Source organism: Prinia subflava, chromosome 7 (genome assembly GCF_021018805.1).
Source record: "Prinia subflava isolate CZ2003 ecotype Zambia chromosome 7, Cam_Psub_1.2, whole genome shotgun sequence".
Taxonomy (NCBI): Eukaryota; Metazoa; Chordata; class Aves; order Passeriformes; family Cisticolidae; genus Prinia; species Prinia subflava.
This window is the reverse complement of record NC_086253.1, coordinates 11,246,595-11,266,309: the sequence shown is the minus strand read 5'-3', so window position 1 is coordinate 11,266,309 and position 19,715 is coordinate 11,246,595. Positions and strand designations below refer to the sequence as shown.

Genomic DNA, 19,715 nt, shown 5'->3' with positions numbered 1-19,715 from the left:
TCAGAAGCATGTATTCTCTGTTAAGTTTTGAAGGATAGTATTATAATCTGATCTTTGCTTGAGGTTTCAGTTTCCTTTAATCCTCTTTTATTACTGTATGTATAAGGGTCTTCATTATGATTATTACTTTATGGCCTGGTGCCATGTGAAGAATCAGATCCTAGTTTCCCAACCCAAAGATCATCACAAATTTCATGATCTAGTAGTCCTGCTGCATATTCCTTTCCTTTTCCTTTCACATTTACATTGCCCCACAGCAGGCATTGCAGAGTAACCAAATGAATGGAGAAGAACAAAAGGTGTGATTTTGGTGGTACCATTTCCCCAGTCCAGCATATTGAAAGTCCCATGGCTGTGTAACGGGGGCACAGAAGTGGTGTGAGGGGACAGAAGGGGGTTGGGGGCAGTGAAGTGTTGGGTGTGCACCAGCTGAAATTTGTCTGGTAAACTATTTCATTTAGAAAAGGTAAGAGAGTTCAGATGGACAGGCATTAGACAGTCATGAAACAATGGAAGGGAAGGAACATTGAAGCACTGTTGAGTTAGTGGTAAGACTTAAAAACGAGGAAAAAAATAGTTTTCTTTTTGCTTGTGCAATTCTGGTCCAGTTCTTATTCCATATGCTGAGTGAGGCCAGTGGAAAAAATAAAATGTAACTAAATCTTGCATATAACCTGTTTAAGTAGTCTCAGGTACTGTTGTAAATGCAGCAACCTAAAAGTAGTGACTGCTACCAACTGTAACATGTGGCCAGCCGTGGTCTGAGTTGCAGGGAGTATTTCACTTTAACCTTGCAGTATCCTCCTGTGTCACCAGGCATCCTCTGTCCCAGTCAGTGCTTTGCAGAAGAGCTGCAATATCATTTATTTTCAGTGAAAGCACAGATGCCTAATGCACGAATACCCCTGCTCACCGAAGGATGCTCTTCCTCAGGAGCCGCTTTTTGCCCGCGTTAATAGCTGTAATTTTACATGAATGGTTTTTGGATATGTGTGGTCACTTAGTCTCAGGTAGTTCATGAAGCATTAGCACTGGAGCCTGTAGTGTTTTACATGAGCTGTGTTGACTTGTGCTCTGACATGTTATGTTTGCATGGCAGGTGTCTGTAACTGATTGGCAGTGGTGGGAATGAAGCTGAGATACTTTTAAAGAGTGAGCTGTTCTGTATTTGGCATCATATCGCTGCGTCTGTGAAATAGATGTGAAGTCACGGGTTGAAAACAATAGCTGATATAACACCTAGCAATTCAGAGATAATGATTGAACTTCTGCAAAGCCACCCTTGGAAAGCAGAGCACTTAAGTGACCGGTTGTTTTCAGGTCAGTCCTTGCTGCTCATTTTGGGATTGAGGATCAGACTTTGGTGAGTGTGGCTGCACCCTGGCAGCTGCAAGCCACAGTCAGTGATATTTAAGAATATGAAATCCTTAGTACAGAGCTGAGAAAATGGCAACAGTTGTAGGTCAATAGGTAATATTTTAAAATGCAAGTCTACCAAAGATGGAGCCATAACAACATGAGTGTCTCCACTGAGTTATTGAACTCAGCCTCTGGACAAAGAAAAACTAAGGCTGATATTCTATGTGGATTGAGGCAAAATATTTAGCAAAAGGTAACGTGGAAGTTGTCCGAACTGTAGAAGAGATTTATACATCTCTTAGAGCTGTCAGAGGTGGACAAAGCATGAGTGGTACTGAAAAGATGCTCATGCTGTAGGAAGCGCAACCCTGCTGCTGTTCCTTCGGCACTGATGTAGGGCTTGGTGAGTTTTACCTGCTCTTGCACTTCGGACAGTACCGAGGCTGTCTCAGCAAGGCACAGCAGCGGGACTCGGTGCAAGCAAACCCCTGGCTTGGAGCCAGGGACGCGGGGAGGGGAAGCGGCAGTGCAGGAAAGCAGCGGAGAGAGATGCCGGTGTTTGAGGAATGCAGCTGCGTCCTGAACCAGCACCCGGAATGCTGAGCTGACAAAGACTGCGGCTAACGCAGACGAGCTTGTGCGAGGTTTGGGATGTCCGTCATGGACGCGGATCCGCACCGGGCAGGGCAGGGCTGCGGCGGCGGCCCGGGAGGCGGGAGGCGTGTGCCAGGCGGAGCCGTGCGTGCCCAGGCAGCGCTGGGCGAGGCGGAGAGCAGCGATGGTGTGCGGCGGCTCCGCGGGTGATTAGCGCGGCTGGCGGGGCGGGGCGGGGACCGGGCCCACCCGCGGGAGGCGGCCCGGGCGGGGCGGGCGGGCGGCCCGCGAGGCCGTGCGGGCCCGGGCGGCGGGAGCCAGGCCCGCGCTGCGGGGCGGGCAATGGGGCTCCGGCACCGCCGCCCGTGAGGGACCGCAGCGTTCATGGTGAGCGGCCGGCTGCGGGGGTCGCGGCGGGCGGGGACTGGAAGGCGTGTCGTGAAGCCGGCCTCGTCCGCTTCTCAGTCGCCTCACCGAGTCCGGGCGAGAACCAGCTGACAGGGAAGGGATTCTCTTTGTGCGAGGCGAGACTCCGCCGGGATGGAAGGCGGCGGCACAGCCCTGCCGGTGCTCGGGGTGTCGGAGCGTGGGGGCTGCAGTCTGGAACCCCGGCCGTGCCGGCCATCCCTCCTGCCCCGCAGTGCCCCCATGGAGCCAGAGTCCCGCAGCCCTGGCGTCTGCCGCTCCGGCACCCAGCATGAATATTTCATATTCGCCTTCGTCGGAAAGCGGCTGCCTTTAAACGCGCAGGGCCAGAACTAGATGACCTTGATAGAGCAGTTTGTGTTATTGTGCGTTCACTTCTGCCGTGCTTGGGGAGGCTCGGGGCGGGTGGGAAGTCACACAGCGCTCTCCTGGGTAGAGCAGTTGTCTTTGAGCGCTTGCCCTGTGTTCTGGAGGGTTATTTGCGTCTCTCGGTAGAGATTGTTGAGGATCCCTTTGTAGGTTGGCTTGTCTTTCTTGAAGAATCGCAGAGGATCACCACAGTCAGAGCTTCTTGCATCTTAAATGCAAAGCTGGCAGGTTCCACCCAAAATTAAACTTGGTTTTGGGAGGCGTCTTTTGTGGGTTTTCTTTGTTTGGTTTGGATTATTTAAATCAGTGCTTCAATCTACAGTACGCTCATATAGAACATCCTCAAACCCTAGTTCAGCTCTTGTGAACAGCTAAAGGTGAAACCTGGAAGAAAGCCTAAATGATCCCAGTGATAAGGCTGTATTTTAAATCGTAAAATGGTCAGCTCATCCTAAGTTGATCCTAAAATTAACTTGCAACCATACCAGGTTAGTAACCCCTAATTGCAACACGGCATTTGAACAGATCCTGAATTATTTGTACCTGCAAGAGATTTGAGTCTGGCTTCAAAGAAAAAGCTTAAAACGAGCTATTGTGTAGCTCAGCCTATTGCAGTATGCCTGTATGTGCAAATACTTGTACTTGCGCAGTCAGCAGATACTCTTAATACGAGTTTGTGGAGGCTTCAGCGTGCTTCATTGCTGTATAATACATTGTGCTCTGAAATTGCATTCTCTTCTCACTGGAGTAAAAGATAATTTTCATGAGCTTTTGTTTTCTGTAAATTTTGGGGTGTTTGGGTTTTGTGGGTTTTTTTAGGGGAGGGAAACTGGGGTGGGAGGTTTTGTTTGGTTGGAGTTTTTTCATTTTCCCTAATTAAAAACCAGTCTTGTAGATAATATCACCAAGGGACGTTTTTATTCTTTTTTGGCTACCACTGAAAAAGATGAAATTGCTACAAAGGAATCATACTTGTAATCTGATCAAATGTGCCACTCCCATTTTTGTGCTGGTCTGGCTTTTTTACTGTAGGGTAGTGCTGAGTAGAACACTGAATACTTGCTGAAATGCAGGGTGGGCTTTGGCTCTTTTGAGAGGTTTGCGTAATTGTGCTGATGTGCTGATATTGTAACTAGCCATCCATATTTAGATAGAAAACATTTTCTTAACCAAGAAATTCTTGTAAAGACATGCACAGTGATGGTCTGGAGAACTTTGTGCTTAGCTGAAGGGGATTTCCAAATTAGTTTGGGTGTACAGAAAAAAATCCCACTGCAGCCCAGTGTGGACATTCTCTTCTCACTTTCCAAAAGCAATTTTGCTCTCCACTTGGCTTTCAGTGAAAGAAGACCCTGAATATAATTTTCATAAGTCAAAATTAGTCAGTTTTTCTAGAACTTCTACTATAATAAACATTGGGTGCATATGTTTTAATGTCAAATTCTGAGCTGCTTTAGGGAGTAAGAGAGGTTGACTATGTTAATTTGTGAAAAAGGACTAATTAAAAAAATCAGTCTGCTAATAGAAACTGTGAGAAGGAAAAGCCATTTGCTTCATTCCCATCAGCACAGTGGATTTACTCTGCAGCTGGTGCAGCTGAAGCCTTTTATGATGCTGCACTTACACACTGGCCACTCTCAGTTGTTTGTGAACGTGACCAGTGAAAGGCCACTGCCCGTGCTTTCTGAATATGCTCTCTATCTCAGTACCTTTTTTACAGTGTTTTTTTGCTTATTTTCTTTCTGGAGGTTTTTTTAGTGAATGGTTTTGTCAGCATGAGCACTGTCCCTTTACTTGACAAAGCTAAGTACTAGTCTGTAGTTTAAATGCATTTTCCTTAGTTTGTCTCCTTGTTTTCAAACTGATGTCATGCATAGCAGTATTAGCTGGTATTAATGAGCCAGACATTCCAAATTCGTGACCATGTTTCCCATTACAGCAATGTAGTCATCATGGGATTGATTGTTGAGGCAGTGCCTGGTTAATAGACAAGGGAAAATAGGGATTTTCTGTGTCCTGAGGGCTGCACAGACCTGTACCCATGAGTTCCATGGAAGCAGTTTGAGCTAGGATTGAACTGTACAACACAGAGTAGAAGACCAAGGCTGTGTTAATCCATGTTCATTGCATCATGTCTTGTTTTCAACTATCCCCTTTTATAAGGTGTGTGGCATTTCTGGAAGGAATGGGCCCCGTTTTAGTTGCTGAATGAACCTCATTGTGTTGGAAATGTCGTGTCTATTGCCCAAGGAAGTTTTGATGACATGGAGAGGTTAGGTTGAGAGAAGGAAAGCAGTACCATCTGAGGAGCTCTTTATGCTAGCAGGAGAAGGTCTATGGCTGGAACACTCTTCATAGTGCTCACTGATAGTGTACATTTGTGTTTTTCTGAATTTTATTTTAATGGAAACGGTATAAAAAGGCTGTGCATGAAAGCCTTTGAGTTTTGGAAGTGGCAAGAATTATTATAAAGTTGAACGCAGAAGTAACTATAATGTGGATGTGATTTTTCCATAGGATTGTTTGACTGTGTTTGTTGTTTGTGTATCACTGATACTTTGCATACTTAATGTTTGCTGTATGACTTCAAGCACTGAAGTAGAAGGAAGTTGTGTAAAGGTTGTTTTATCCCATTAGGTCACAGTTTTAGTATACTTCTTTTTAAACCAGTGTTTGTAGGAGAAGTAAAAATGAAATGGTCCTCTCCTATAGATCAGGGTGATGCAGTAATTAAGGGTAGAAGGACCTCCGAAGGGCTAACTCTCCTCTCAGGACAGAGTCCACTTAAACGAGGTTCTCAGGGTTCATCCACCCAAGCTTTGAACGCTTTCAACGTGGGGAGTTCTGTGACATTTCAGGCAACTTGTCCCAGTGCTCATCTCCCCTCCCTACAAAGCCTTTTCTTTCCTCTGGAGGCTGAGCAAGCCTGGTTCTCTTGGCCTCCCTTCATATGGCACTGGCTGCACAGCCTGACATCTCAATTCCTTCCTGCTGCAGTGTGTCAGTGTCTGATTACAGACACAGATTAACATGTTGTGCTCTATTGTGATCGAGGATTGTGCAAGGTGTTGTAACAAGTGTGGACTTTCTGTCTAACACTGATTTTACCCTTTTTTTCTCACTCCATTGTTGAGCTGTTGCATATGAAAACAGGAGAAATCTTACAATGAGATTTTGAGACATAGAGCTTGTGGTAATTTTTGACTTTAATTTCAAAACCATGCAAATGAAAAAGAATCAAATAGGTCCTATTTTTGTACCTCAGATAGTATCTGCTGCTTGTAAAGTTCTTCTTAAGTAATACTTTGGAAAAGCAGGCTGTCAGCCAGAGGAACTTAAGCTGTTTTTACAAACAGAAAGAATGGAAAAAACCATTAAGACTCCCTCCTGAACATAAATTTTATCATTGTTTTCAATATTGAGGTTGCTATAGTTGAAAAACTTCAAAGGGGCTCTAGTAGGGCTGAGATGTGAAAATATTATCTTGAAAACTTGTAGATTCTTTTTTAAATTCTCAAGTGTGTCATCTTGGTGCTCTCCACTCTTGTAAGTGTCTCTGTATTTTTCTCCTCTAGGAATATGAAGAAAAAACTGGACGAGCTCAGAGACCACTCTCTCCCAAACAGAATGTGAGGAAGAATCTTGATTTTGAACCACTCTCCACTACAGCACTTATTTTAGAGGACCGACCAGCGTAAGTTTTGGGAGTGCCACAGTGAGGATCTCTTTAAAATAAACCTAGCAAAGATTTTCTAACTCTGTGTATTTGCTTACTCTAACTTCAACAGAATATTTAAAATCTAAGGTAGATTTTTTTTTAGACTAGTGAATATGAAATTGGATTGATTATGAGAAAAATTATTCAAACAGAAGGAACTTTATAATAAGAGCAGTGGCTTTGTGTGAAGGGAGTTAATTAGGATAGCAGAGCTTTAGTTTTAAATAATTTCACCTCCTAAACATGATTAAAGGATTTTTATTTTCCATGAGAGAACCTAAGCACAAAAACAAAGCTGATATATACTGAAGAAATTGAGAAGCAAGAATACAGTGTCCTGTTTACACAGAGAAAGGCCACACCTCCATAAATAATGAAGCAGTATGGTGATTGCTCTGCAGTGAGTTCAGTATCACATTTTAAGGGTTGCCAAGCACTTGATGAGCTGTTTGATATCTTTTACTGCAAGGAGATTTTTGCATATGCAGACTGACTCTAAAGCAATTTACTGGCAGCTGCTTTACCGTGTTTTTCTCCTGATTTACACAAATTCAGTCATGCTTAGTCAGTTTATGATTATGAATGTGATCTGGCTTCATGGGCATGACATTTGCATTTTTAGTATAGCTGTGCACTGGTGAAGAACACATAGATGTGTGTTTTTATCAACAAACCTGTATGAAAAATGCTCATATCAAAGTAGTCTCATTGTAGGATTACTTAAGTAACTTTTTGGCTTGGCTGATGGACTGTGTGGCAAGACATTGGGAGATGTAGAAAAATGTAAGAGTGATTATTTGTTATAACAGGCTGTATTACATACAACTGGAAACAAAACATACCAACTTACCTGTTGTATTTAAAACTGGTCTGTTAAAAATCTCTTTTTTGTGGGATGATCTGAGTAGTACAGTGTTCAGACAGATGGAATTGGTGTTACATTACAGGAGAATGTTCAGATTTTGCCCTCTTTCCTACTGTTGATAGAGTGAGGAACTTCTAGCATAAAGGTATTTTTAAAACTGAGGACAATTGAAACATCACTTCTTTTGTTTAATGGGAAAACTACTCTGCACAGCAATGCTGTCATCTGACTCTCACTAAGGGATATTTTTTAATTGCTTACCTACAGTTTGCATACTATTTTTTTATGTTTATCTATTAGGCTTTGAGTAGTTTATTTTTTAAGACTTCAGAAAGAAAAGTGTAGTGAGATTATTTTTTTTCAAAATCCCCGCTCTTGATTTCACACTCAATTGTAGAGCTTAGGTAAAACTTCATTGTAAAAAATCAGTAAATATTTCATAGTGCCTCTAGCTCCAACTGGAAAAAAGATCAGTTGAATTTTGATATTACTAAACATCATCTCACATGTATGTTGGCAATGTTAAGACATATGGCAAATAATTTGAGTGGTAGAATTTAAGTTAGTAAAACTCGACTTATTTCATCTGGTGTTCCTTTCCAAACTTCCCCTAATTTAAATAATTTCTAAAGACTTGGATTTAAAAAAAGATGCAGACCAATTTACCAAAGTGATATTGAAAAAGAGTAGGTTGGTCTCTGTGGTTAACAAACTGACATTTCACCAATGTCGGTGAAATGAAAATTTTCTTTTGTTTTTCTGGTAACAGTCTTGATTTGGACAAATGCTCACAGGCCAGTATCACATGGTTATGTGTACATTACAGGCACTGTGATGACATAAATACTAATGCATGCTAACTGTTAATGGTGTTGGGGGCTGGCAGCTGCCTGAAGTGTGCCACCTTACAGGAACATGGATTTTTGTATAGCTTTTATATTAGCCAAAAATATAAACTGTTCTAGGAATAAAATACAGTGTTCCGCAGTACAGAAGAACAAAGTAGTTAGTCATTTCCTGTTTTGATGTTTTGCTGATCCTGTAGTTGTAAGAGATATGTATGGTTATGTTAATTGCAAATATGATCAGCTAAAAGGTCATGTGCTCTGACATATGAACACATGCATTTGTATGACAGTGCCTTAATCAGAAATCAAATTTGTTAGTATTAATGAGTGGAGAATGTTGAGGATGACTCCAGTGGCACTTGTTGCTCTAGAGGAGAGGGGAAGGAGTTAAGTTTCTAAAATAGGAATGTGGTTTCAAAGAGCAGAGGGGAAAAGGCTGGGTTAGGGAGTCATTATGTGTGAGTAGAGAAAGTTGTGGATATAACTCTTAGACAAGGTGAGCAGTAAGAAAGAGTACAGCCCTGTATCTTACCATTTCAAATAAAAAATGGCCAGCTTTGTATATGCCAGTATATTCTCTTTATGAAGATCAGCCTGTGGGCTCAGTTGGTTTAATAATAAAAATGCTGAAATTACCAAACGTAAGGAAATTACTCAGCGTATTTTGTGTATAAACGTAGTCCTAGCTGGTCAGTGTTCTTCCCTTCTGCTGACTCTGGCAAAAAAAGAGATTCTTTCCAAGGATCTGTTGTTCTGCTCTCTGACTGGATATTTTGACAGGAAGCAGAGTGTGCTTTTCGTTTAGAAGTGTCTAGAATTTTATTTAGACAGTCATGCCAACTGTAAATATTATTTTTTTAGGAACCTTCCTGCAAAACCAGCAGAAGAAGCTCAGAAACACAGGCAACAGTATGAAGAAATGGTGGTTCAAGCAAAAAAAAGAGGTGATGGGATTTCTTGTCTTCAGAGGAGAAAAGTACAGGAATATTTCTAAACCTGGAATGCACTTTTATCACTCTGTTGCTCTGTAATGTGAGGGATCTCTGTCTCCTCTCAGAGAATGATCACTCCCAAGTAGTTTCGTTGAAAAGCTCAGCCCCAAGCTGAAAAGAAAATAGGACTAGAAACCAGCAGAAAATAATTTTTTTAATCCATAATTCTTAAATGAGTGGCATCTATTTGCGGGTTTAAAAACTTGGTAATACATTGAAGTAGATTGTTGGTAAAATTAGTGAAGACTGGACTTAAAACTGCAGGATATTTGTCAGGTTTATGCTGGAAACAACCTGTTCAGGCTGTAGTTCATAAACACATGATTTTCCACATAGGAAAATATATTCAGTTATGTTCATTTGATAATCTCTCACTTAAAATTTACAACTTTCTCAAGAATTTGCTCATAATTTCTTGCCTGATACTTTTCACAGAGGTGTCTTAGTAACACTGTACCATGAACATGTGGTAGAGGTGATGGTAGTGGTTTCTTTTGGCTGATATTTTTGACCATCTGGGTTTTCTAATTAAAAACAAGCATTGCAGTAATAGGAGATTCAGACTTGGGTTTTGCATCCAGTGGGAGATACTGGAAATATTTTTTGCCAGCTGGCCAGACCCTTGAACCATATGAAACAGTGAAAAGGATGTATGAACACAGGACTTACTTGCATTCTGCAGTTGACTTACTAACAGAAGTATCCTCTTGTGATTTTGGACATCATAAACCTACCAGTGAAGTTCTAACTTCAAATGATTCCTGGTCAATAGATCTGTTACTGTATAGCTAGTCTAAAGGAGTTTCCCTGTTCTTTCTTTGCATGTGGGTTGGGAAAAGTGGGATGATTGTTAGGCAATGGACCAGGTCCTTGTGCTGCCTTCATTGAACTGCAGTATGTCATTCTGTCCAGATAAATACCATGACAAACCCATTTTCCCTAAAGCCACTCCAGATGAGCAGCTCTGTGGTGTGATGCATTGTCTAGAGGTCAGGAGATCAAAGACTGTAAACACCCTCTTGCTGGTTAGAGACAGATTGAAAGCCTGCATTTCAGCAGGCTTGCAGAGCTTGTGTTTATCAAAGCTGGAAACATTGTTAGGCAGTTGCTATGGTTCTGTTCAGGCACGGTTTCTGTGGGGCTTCAAAGTGAATCCATCAGGTGGAATGTGTCCATTCCAAAGACTTGTTCACGGTGCTGCTGCTCTTCAGTGAGTGCTGCTTGCCAGGGAGCACCTCCTCACACTGCAGGCAGCGTGTGAATGCACACCCTTGTCCTGCTGTAGGCACTGCCTGCATTTGTCTAACAAATTTGCCAGTGAAAAGAGCGGTAGCTGATAATGCAGGAAGAAAGCCTGTGTGATAATTCAGAACTGCAAAGTGCATCTAAACTAAACATTAAATATGGTTTCAGTTAATAAACTGAAGGTTTCCATTTGGGATGTGTAACATTTAGATTATCGATATGTGAAGTAGCATCAAAAATGTGGCTCTCGTGATTTCTTGACAGTATACCTAAATTGTAATAGAAGAATGAGAACAAAATAAAAACTTGTATTCATTTGGCCTGTAGTTTTGAGTCTGCCATAAGAGGGGTGGGGCTTTATTAGGAAATACTCTGACCTGTTCTACTAGGTGAGGCTGTTGGCTGTCTGAGGTGCTAATTCAAAGTTAATAGTGGGTTAGATTTGAAGAGTCAAAGAAATCATACATTATCTAATTCCCTTTGTCCTTTCCATTGAAAATGAAATTTGTAGTTCCAGTTTATCCTTTATTCACATTTGCAATCACTGCTCAGCTTGCTGTGTGCTTGGAAAATTTTCAGAATTTGAACAGTCCACTGTACTTTAGGGTGAACAGTGTGCTTTACATGGTTGTGCAGCCATGACTAACTGAATATTTAGTTTCTGGTTTTATTAACTTAAAAGGAGTTTCCTTTTTTGCAGAGCTTAAAGAAGCCCAGAAAAGAAAGAAACAACTGGAGGAACGCTGTAAACTGGAAGACAGCATTGGCAATGCTGTTTTAACTTGGAACAATGAAATTTTACCCAACTGGGAAACTATGTAAGACAGTATGTTATACTGAGTTTTAATTAAAATTGCAGTCTGTATCCTGAAGAGAAGTTGTAAGTTAGGAAGCATAATTTTTAAATGGTCTTGGAAGCTTTTGTTAGAAAATCATTATTGGACAGCTACAAAAGAAATAAGCAACATTTTTATTTCTACAAGATGGTTGGAAGTGATGCAGTGCTAAGTCTTACTACTTGTCTTGAAAAAAGGCTCAAATGATGGAAAAGAGAAATTGGGAGAAAGTTATTTATGTTAAGTGCTAGAAGATTTCCTCCAAAGACAGGGCACAGGCAGTTGATAAAGTACCTTGGTGGTCTTTGCTAGTCATAACAAAAACAGCCCCCAGTGCTCCAAATACAACCACCACAACAGCATAAACTATAAACCAACAGCACTCAGAATTGCAATTTGCTTAACAATGGAATTCAGTTATCCTGAGAATATGTATTAAAAACGTGGACAGAATTTGTTGGAAAATATGATTCTGGAAATATAAACTAAGACTAAACAAATTGTAGATTTATATGTTTGGTATTTGAAGATGCATCTGTTATGGTTGCTGTAAAAATTAGGTCACCTTTTCCTTTATTGGTTTATAAACCCAGAAATTCCCCAATGTATTCATTGTTTTACATTTTAGTTTTCTGAATCTGCTGAAAGATAAATGGATTATTTTGGTTTTACCACTTTCCATTGGTGCTTAGGTGCTATTTTGTTCTTCCTCCTGGTCTCTCAGATTGCTGAACATCAGCTGCATCCATTTCAAAGCTCGTTTTCTGTTAAAATGTCTCTCAAACTCCCACCTAAAAAAGTTAGTCCCTGTCACATCTTCATGCATTTTCCCAGAGGCACAGAACTGCAAAGATAGGCGGGGAGGTGTATGTCAGTTTGCACAGCAGGGTGATGACAGAGGGCAGACTTCCATAACTTCTTCCTGTATTTAGTCTTCTATGGAGCTGTCCAGTCTTTAGCATAGGCAGTGGCATAGGTGTGGACTTCCTTTCCATTTGAATATTTTTTCCCCCTCTGATTTTTGCCAATCAAGTGAGGTTGCAGATTATGTGTATTGTGATTGCTTGCTTCTGTCAATGCAAAGTCTTTACATTGGAAGGAAGAAAGATTTCCTTTGCAGTTCAAAGCAGAATAGTACTAAAGAATGAAAATTGTATTTGACTTCTTGGGCTGTTGATGTTCATTTTGGTTTGAATCCTGCCAGCAATGGTAGGGGGATATATTTGCAATTCAGCTGGCAATAAAATATTTCTTAGAATAATGTGTTTTACTTTAAACAGGTGCTGTTCCCGTAAAGTCCGGGAGCTGTGGTGGCAGGGTATTCCACCGAGTGTGAGAGGCAAAGTCTGGAGCTTGGCAATTGGAAACGAGTTAAACATCACCCATGGTGAGGCTGCTGTTCTGTCCACAGCTCTACAAAGTGAAATAGCAAGGGCACAGTCTTGTGTCCGTTGTGGTGTGGGTGTGAGGAAATGTTATCTAGTTATGCTTTTTTTGTGCTGCTTTGATGTGTTTTGTTCAGAAATACAGCGTCTTTTAATCTTGTAGCTGTTCTAGGGCTGCTGCTGTAAATTGTTTTTGAGTATTGCTGTCATTGTCTTGCTTTGATGTTGGATGGAGATGGTCAGAATTAATGACTCAAGTTTTTTGTTTTTCTTTTTGAAACATCAAGTTGTTGTTGACTTTGCAATGCCTATGAGCATGTCTATAGTGTGCTTCTTTGATTTGAAGCAAGACAACGGATTTGTGAGAGATTAAAAGACTCCTGGCAAGATTTGTACTTCAATTTGTAAAAATAAAAATAATCTATTTCTTCTGAGTACAGAAAAATTCAGCTCTGAAAGACTAACATATGTAATTAATTCTAACATGGAAATGTGGTACACTGCCTGTACTCCTGCTGTATTGTGCTGCTTTTCTGTGCTTTGCTTGGTTACCTTGGGTGTAGTTCTTAATGTAATTTGCTAGACTTCCCTAACTGTGCATTTAGACTGTAACTTTGAACATCAGTGCTCTGCAAGAAACAGCAAATATTTGAATGTAAAATGCAACTTGGATTGCCTTTTCACTTAATATGAAATTTCTGGTGAGTGGAACACATCCTCCAAAACTAACCCAGTTAGTTGTTCTGCTGCTGTTAATGCCTGGGGCAGCACTGCCCATGTGGTGGGTGGTTATGGACATGAGCATGTACAAATAGTGGACTCAGTTTTGTGTTTTCCTTTTTCCAGAACTGTATGATATTTGCCTGGCTCGTGCCAAAGAGAAGTGGCGATCACTTAGTACAGGAGGGGCTGAAGTAGAATGTGAAGGTATGCTTTTTGGAAATGATTTATGCTGTGTCACAGAATAAGACATTTTGTAAACTAGTTCCTTAAAATGAAATCACATATTTTAAACAACAACAACAAAAATTAGCTATAAAGTTGTGTTTTGGTAAAAAGAAAATGTCGTTTTGTGAAAGCAAGAAAAAACTGTATTTTCTCAATGAAATTCTGGTGTCGTACAAAACACACTCGTTTGGGATTTTTATAACAATCTCTGGGTTCACTTCTTGTTTTGATGCAAATTTCTAGGAAAACTACAAATACTAATTTGGGGACTATCATCTGGATTGAATCACTAAAATACTTTTCTGCATCTATAGTTTTGCTATTGCAACTCAGGTTAGAGCAGAAAATTGCATTTTAGTCCCTTATTGCAGCTTTGAGCTCAAGTCATTGGTGTGCTTCAGAGAGCAGCAGTTTTTGTTTTTGCAGACAAAGTACTTTGAGATTTACTAATTAATTGGAAGAGTTGACTGTTTTGGAAAGTTTATGAAACTATATGCAAATTATTGAAATTGCCTTCAGTAAGTAATTATGCTGAGCAGAGAAAAAAAAAAAGGAGAACAATGGCATTTATAAGCAGAAAAATGTTTTGATTGGAAATTCCCTCTTTGTTCCCTTAAGATTGTTTATATCTTAAATCAGATAACATCTAGTATGTTTCCAGCTTCCTCTTGCACTTTATTTTCTGGAGTGGAGATGCTCATGTGGTCGATACTAGCAGTGTCTAGTGACAGCCTGCTCAGTGAACAGCAGTAGAACAGAACAGACAGAACACCAGTGAGACATCTTGATAGCAGAAAGAGGAGTAATGCTGTAGAAATGCACTTGGTACAAGAGTTATGGAGAGTGTATTACAGAGTCAGTAACAAGATCTACAAAGACTAAATAAACATGAATCCGAAAGGAGAGCTTTCACAGTAATAGAGATAGGTGGCATCCATCACTGGCTGCCACTCTAGGACTTCCGTCTTCCAGCACAGCTTTTCCACAGAGGCAGCTACTTCAGGATCCACTGGGAAGCCTGGTTGGAGGTGAGGGGGTCACAAGTTAACAGGCTTGTATCTGTCTAGTGATTTGTCAGCAGATACAGGAAAACTGCCTGGCCTGTCTTGCCCTGCATCGTTCCCCACTTTGCTTCAAAACATATTGAGGGTCACTGAGCACTGTAGGCTTGCTCTAGGTCAGGACTTACTTTCTGCTTAGGCTGTCTGCTGAATTTGGGGAATTACTGTCTGTAGCCTTACTCCCTAGCATTCATATCAAATTAAATGAACTGTGCAAAATGTAAACAGTACTGGAAAATAAAAACAAGAGCAAGTGTGCACTGATCTTTGTAATAAATGCAGTAACTTTGGCTTTTGCAGATGCTGGGTTTTCTGCAGCTGACAGAGAAGCAAGCTTGGAGTTAATAAAACTGGATATCTCAAGAACGTTTCCTAGTCTCTGTATATTCCAACAAGTAAGAAATGTTAACTTTTGTCTTCACATCCTGAGGAAACTAAGTTTACATAATCTGGCCTGTCCCTTGGTTGGAACAGGCTGTTGAGTTCTGAAGAAGCAAGCATCTTGAGAGGATCAAGTTCCTAGAGATTTTGGAAGGCTAGAAATAGTCTAGAGGAGAGTAACATTAAGGTGCATACAAAACCCCAAACTGTTTGGTAATTATTGGGATTAATCTAATCTAGTTCATGCTGGTTTCTGTCTGATGAAGTGATGCAGGTGAGTGTTCCAAAGTCAGTGAATCAGCACTGCTGGTTATAAACACACAGTAAAAGAGAACATTCCAAAGTTGGCCTTTTATTGGTTTGATGCAAAACTGATTTAACTTGAATGATTTTGGTGTGCTTTAGTGACTCAGTTTAATCAGATTTTGTCCTTCTATGCACAGATTTCAGCAGCCCTGTAAAAGGTGTAGATTGTGGTAAATCCACATTTTTAGTTAAAAAACTTTTCCCTTTGGAAATTCTCAGTCAGTTACAGTACTCAGTGCGAGATATGGCAGCTGTTAATAGTCAGCAATGTGAAATTCTTTTTAGCTATACATGTCCTTCTCAATATGCCCTTCCTGTGTAATGGCATATTGTTGTTTTGAATGTTTTCTTCATGGTTGACTTTTGCCTCCGGTCTCAGAGACAATTCTGTGGTTTAAATTATTGTTCTATTTCCTTGGCACTATCACCAAGTGCTGCTGAGCTGTAAGGAATCTCTTAGGCTTGCATTCCTATTGTATAAGGATTTAATATGGAATCAATTTATTGGATGAACTGTATGTATTTATCATAAATGGGGTTTGCAGAGTTGTTTCGTTCTGTTAAAGCTAAAATTATTTGGAATAGTTCAGCTATTATAAGCTACACTGGGAAAGAGTGTCCGTTTTCAGCAGTAATAGAGACCATCTATAGCACTGAAGGTTTTTTAACATGCTTGTTGTATGATCAGGTGTATTGTGCTGTTTTTGTTTAATTATAGGGTGGTCCTTACCATGACACGTTGCACAGTATTTTAGGAGCCTATACTTGTTACAGACCTGATGTAGGCTATGTAAGTGAAGAATTTCTTTTTTTCAGGGGTGGGGAGGGAGATATTTTTTTGGGGGGGGAAGGATTGTGTTAATCAGTCATTTTTAGACCAGTATTAAATGGTTGGGGGATGTGTGTATGTGTGCTTTTTTCTATTCCAGTGCATGCTTGAGAAGTTTGTGTAATATTTATTTTGCTAGATTTAAGCTTTTTACAGGTTAAGTAATTGGAAAACTCATATTTGTACTGGAAAGTACATAATTTGAGCATTGCAATCAAAGACAAGGTGTGGTTATGTCCTTATTGTTAATATCAGTCTTACTGAGGCTGCTGTTGAATTGAAGTGATTGGCATTTCCGTGCCCTAGCACTGAGAGTTTCTGGACCAGTCTCCAAAGCAATGCCCACTGAAGCTACATGAGCTCAGTCACAGCGTTTGAAGTAGTGATTATTCGAGGACTGAGCAGGTTTCATTTAGTCTCTGTATGCACAGCAGGGTTGTACAGAGGGGCTTATTCTTCATTCAGGAGCAGTTTTAGACAAGGCAAGTGTAGAGCGGGGACGTTCCTACTTTGTAGGTAGCACTAAAGCTTGGCAAGAGCTGCTGAACATGAGTGCTGGGAAATGAGACAGGGCAGCTCAGCTGCTGTGCTTTATGTGCACAGCAACAACCTGTGGTGTTGGGAAGGAGCCTGTTCCTCAGGTTTGCAGGAGTGGCAGTCACACCTTGCTCCTCGTGACTCGCAGTGGCAGCACTGCGCCCGCAGGGTGAGAGAGGTTTGCCTGGATTCCAAACAGACACTGGAGAGAAAGGGAAACAACATCGTGAGCTTATGGTAAATGAAACAAGAGTATGATCTTAAAATGGTCTTGTTTATCAAAAGAGTCAATGCAGTTGTCTTTAACTGCTGGTAATTTATTGAAAAACAAAAGTACGGGCTTTGTCTCTAGCATTCAAAGTCCAGCTTCCCACAAATAAGGAGCTAGATGACCCATCCCTGGGAGAAAAGAGATTACTTCAAAACACCTTATTCTTCAAAAGCAAAATCTTTATTCTATATATTTGAAAATGTTGTCAACCTAGCCTATCTTAAGAGTTCAATTTGGAGTCTTTGAAAGAAGGCAACATGGGAATTGTTAGCTTCCTTGCACTGAACATGTGATATCAAGGGGCACGTGGGTTAAAAAATCCTGCTTCTCTGAACATTTCTCAAAATGCAGCAGTTCAGTGAGTGCATCAAACACTAGTGAACACAAGGACAAAATGAGGCAGTACAATACAGTTATTGTTAAAGGGTAACACTTCTCCTTTCTTCAGGTGCAGGGCATGTCATTCATAGCAGCTGTATTGATCTTGAACTTGGACACTGCAGATGCCTTCATTGCTTTTTCCAACCTTTTAAATAAGCCCTGTCAGATGGCGTTTTTCCGTGTGGACCATGGCCTTGTAAGTATGCAAAAAACCTGTGATCAACATGCTGTGGATAATGTGTAGGAAAATGTTTTTTTAAAAAAATGATTATTTCAGCAGCTTGGAAAAGAAATCAGAATTTATTTTAAACCAACACACTTGATAAACAAACAAAAAGAAAACCCAACCCCAACTTGCATATGCAGAATCCCTCAAAAAAGTCAAACCCTACCAAAGATCACCCCATCAACCTTTTTGAACAAGACATGTGAATGAAATTGTTGAGTAGCTATTCAATTATGCTCACAGAATAGTTATGAGAATATTACTGTAGGTGGTTTTCAACAGCACTGCAGCTAAGAGCTAAGAGAAAGTACCTTAATATAAGTGTCTTGAAAGTACTTTTTATCATGGGCTAATAGGCTGCTAAAAACAGCCTGTTGCAGGGAGAAGCAGGTTTTCCATATCTTCCTGTAGCAGCTGTGTTTGAGTTCCCCAGGCTTCTTTTCAGAGTAAGAAACCTCTGACCCCTCAAGTTTTCACTGGGAGCTGATTGCCTGATTTTCTGTAGATTCTCTAAAATTCCATGTCAGCAGGTGCACTAGCAAAATAAGACACATCTCAAATGTGGTTTTAATTTACTTCAAAGGTATTTCTGTGTAAAATATATGGCATTCTGTATTTCTCACTTACCTCTTAGCACTATGAAAATAGGATCTGCCTCTTGGGAGTTCAAATACAAGAAATAAAGCAAGGGAATGGATGATAACAACAGTCACTGTTGTTGCTTAAAAATTGACTCTAGAAATCCTATCAGTATTCGTGCTGGAAAAGCATTCCCTGTTCGGTCCCTGAATTTCAGCAGTTGTAAATACCTTGGGAAAATGTGCCACAGGGCAAACAGCATTGCTAGGAGCAGCATCAGCTATCTCTATAACAGTACTTGGAAAAAGAGGACATGCTCATGCATTCAGTGGGTCAATATGGTTTTTGTGAAGATGGTTTTGGAATTGAATTGGATACAGTAAGATAAATATTTTTTTAGCTGAGCTAGTGGGGTTTGCAGTTCTTTCAGACAGTGCTGTTTGGTTTTGTTAGCCTGGCCAAATAGGGACTATGGGATAAATGTGTGCTTGCAGAGAGCAGAGGTGGTGATACATGAAATATTAATGTCATGAAAGCAAACCCATGATTTAACAGTACAAGGAAAATGTCATCTAATACTTCAAAGGGACTAGTGACACTTGAGTGTGACAGTTTTTGCTTTCTGTGATGAACTTACTAATCTGCAGTCTATTCTCATCTTTTTGTGTCAGCTTAATAAACAAATTTGTTTATTTGATGATTTGTTGTATAGTAAATTAATAAAAAAATAATACCAGCATGAGTTAGTTGTGTGAATAATAGTAATTTATACAGGTTTATTTTGACTTCTTTTGTTGGTTAGTTTTATTAAACTACATTGTTTTTCTCATTACCGCTAAGGAAATGTCTTGTTGAATGTGGATTTGATCAAAATAGCTACTTGTACTGCTGCCCACATTGCTATCAATAGAAACGCCTGTAGCAGTTATGTGTAAGGTCCTCTGAAAGCAGGAACTTCAGTAGAACTGTTTTACAGTGGTGCCAGCAGATGATTTTGAAAGTAGGACTGTGTGATGCATTACCTGCTTCCTTCTTTATACTCACAGGTCTCTTAGGTCCTTGCATTTCATGCATTTGAAAATGCACTGGGAGGCTGCTTCAGGGGTGTAGAGTTCTCTAAAGGGGTTTCCTGGATATCTGGTGTCATGTTTGACATGAAGCTGTTTCTCAGTAACTGAAGGTTCAGAGATTTCAGTAACTTTGGTTATTTCTCTAGCATACCACCATCTCTGATTGACTTAAAGCCTTATTCTTGTGCTGACTACCAGGCTCAGGTGTTTGTCACTGTTAATGAAAGTAGTCCACCATCTGTCACTTCATTCAGAGGAAATGGGAAATAGTTCTGTAAGGACATTTAAAAAAACTGGGAAATAAACTTTTCATCCTTTAAAAGGATTTCACACAGCGGTCTCCAAAAGGATCCCTTTTCCCTTTACTGTTGTGATATTTTAGGGAGAAGTATGTTGTTGTTGCAACTCATACTTTGAAGAATTCACAGCCTTTTTTATTGTGTTTATTGGGATTTCTATTACTGAATCATTAAAGGACTTTGCTTAACT

The 19,715-nt window shown here is 40.3% G+C and overlaps 1 protein-coding gene across 3 annotated transcripts in view; it reads left to right on the top strand.

The window, feature by feature from the left end:
• Positions 1-19,715, top strand: part of TBC1D14 (TBC1 domain family member 14) — a 62,327-nt gene that overhangs the window by 27,298 nt on the left and 15,314 nt on the right. For 2 of the 3 annotated variants that reach the window (XM_063401582.1, XM_063401583.1), the window contains exons 4-11: positions 6,324-6,442; positions 9,041-9,123; positions 11,117-11,234; positions 12,533-12,639; positions 13,484-13,564; positions 14,947-15,041; positions 16,052-16,123; positions 17,419-17,547. In XM_063401582.1, the coding sequence (XP_063257652.1) occupies positions 6,324-6,442; positions 9,041-9,123; positions 11,117-11,234; positions 12,533-12,639; positions 13,484-13,564; positions 14,947-15,041; positions 16,052-16,123; positions 17,419-17,547 (804 nt within the window). Of the gene's footprint in view, positions 1-2,200; positions 2,341-6,323; positions 6,443-9,040; positions 9,124-11,116; positions 11,235-12,532; positions 12,640-13,483; positions 13,565-14,946; positions 15,042-16,051; positions 16,124-17,418; positions 17,548-19,715 lie in introns of those variants that run through there. The other variant, XM_063401584.1, reaches the window with a different exon arrangement.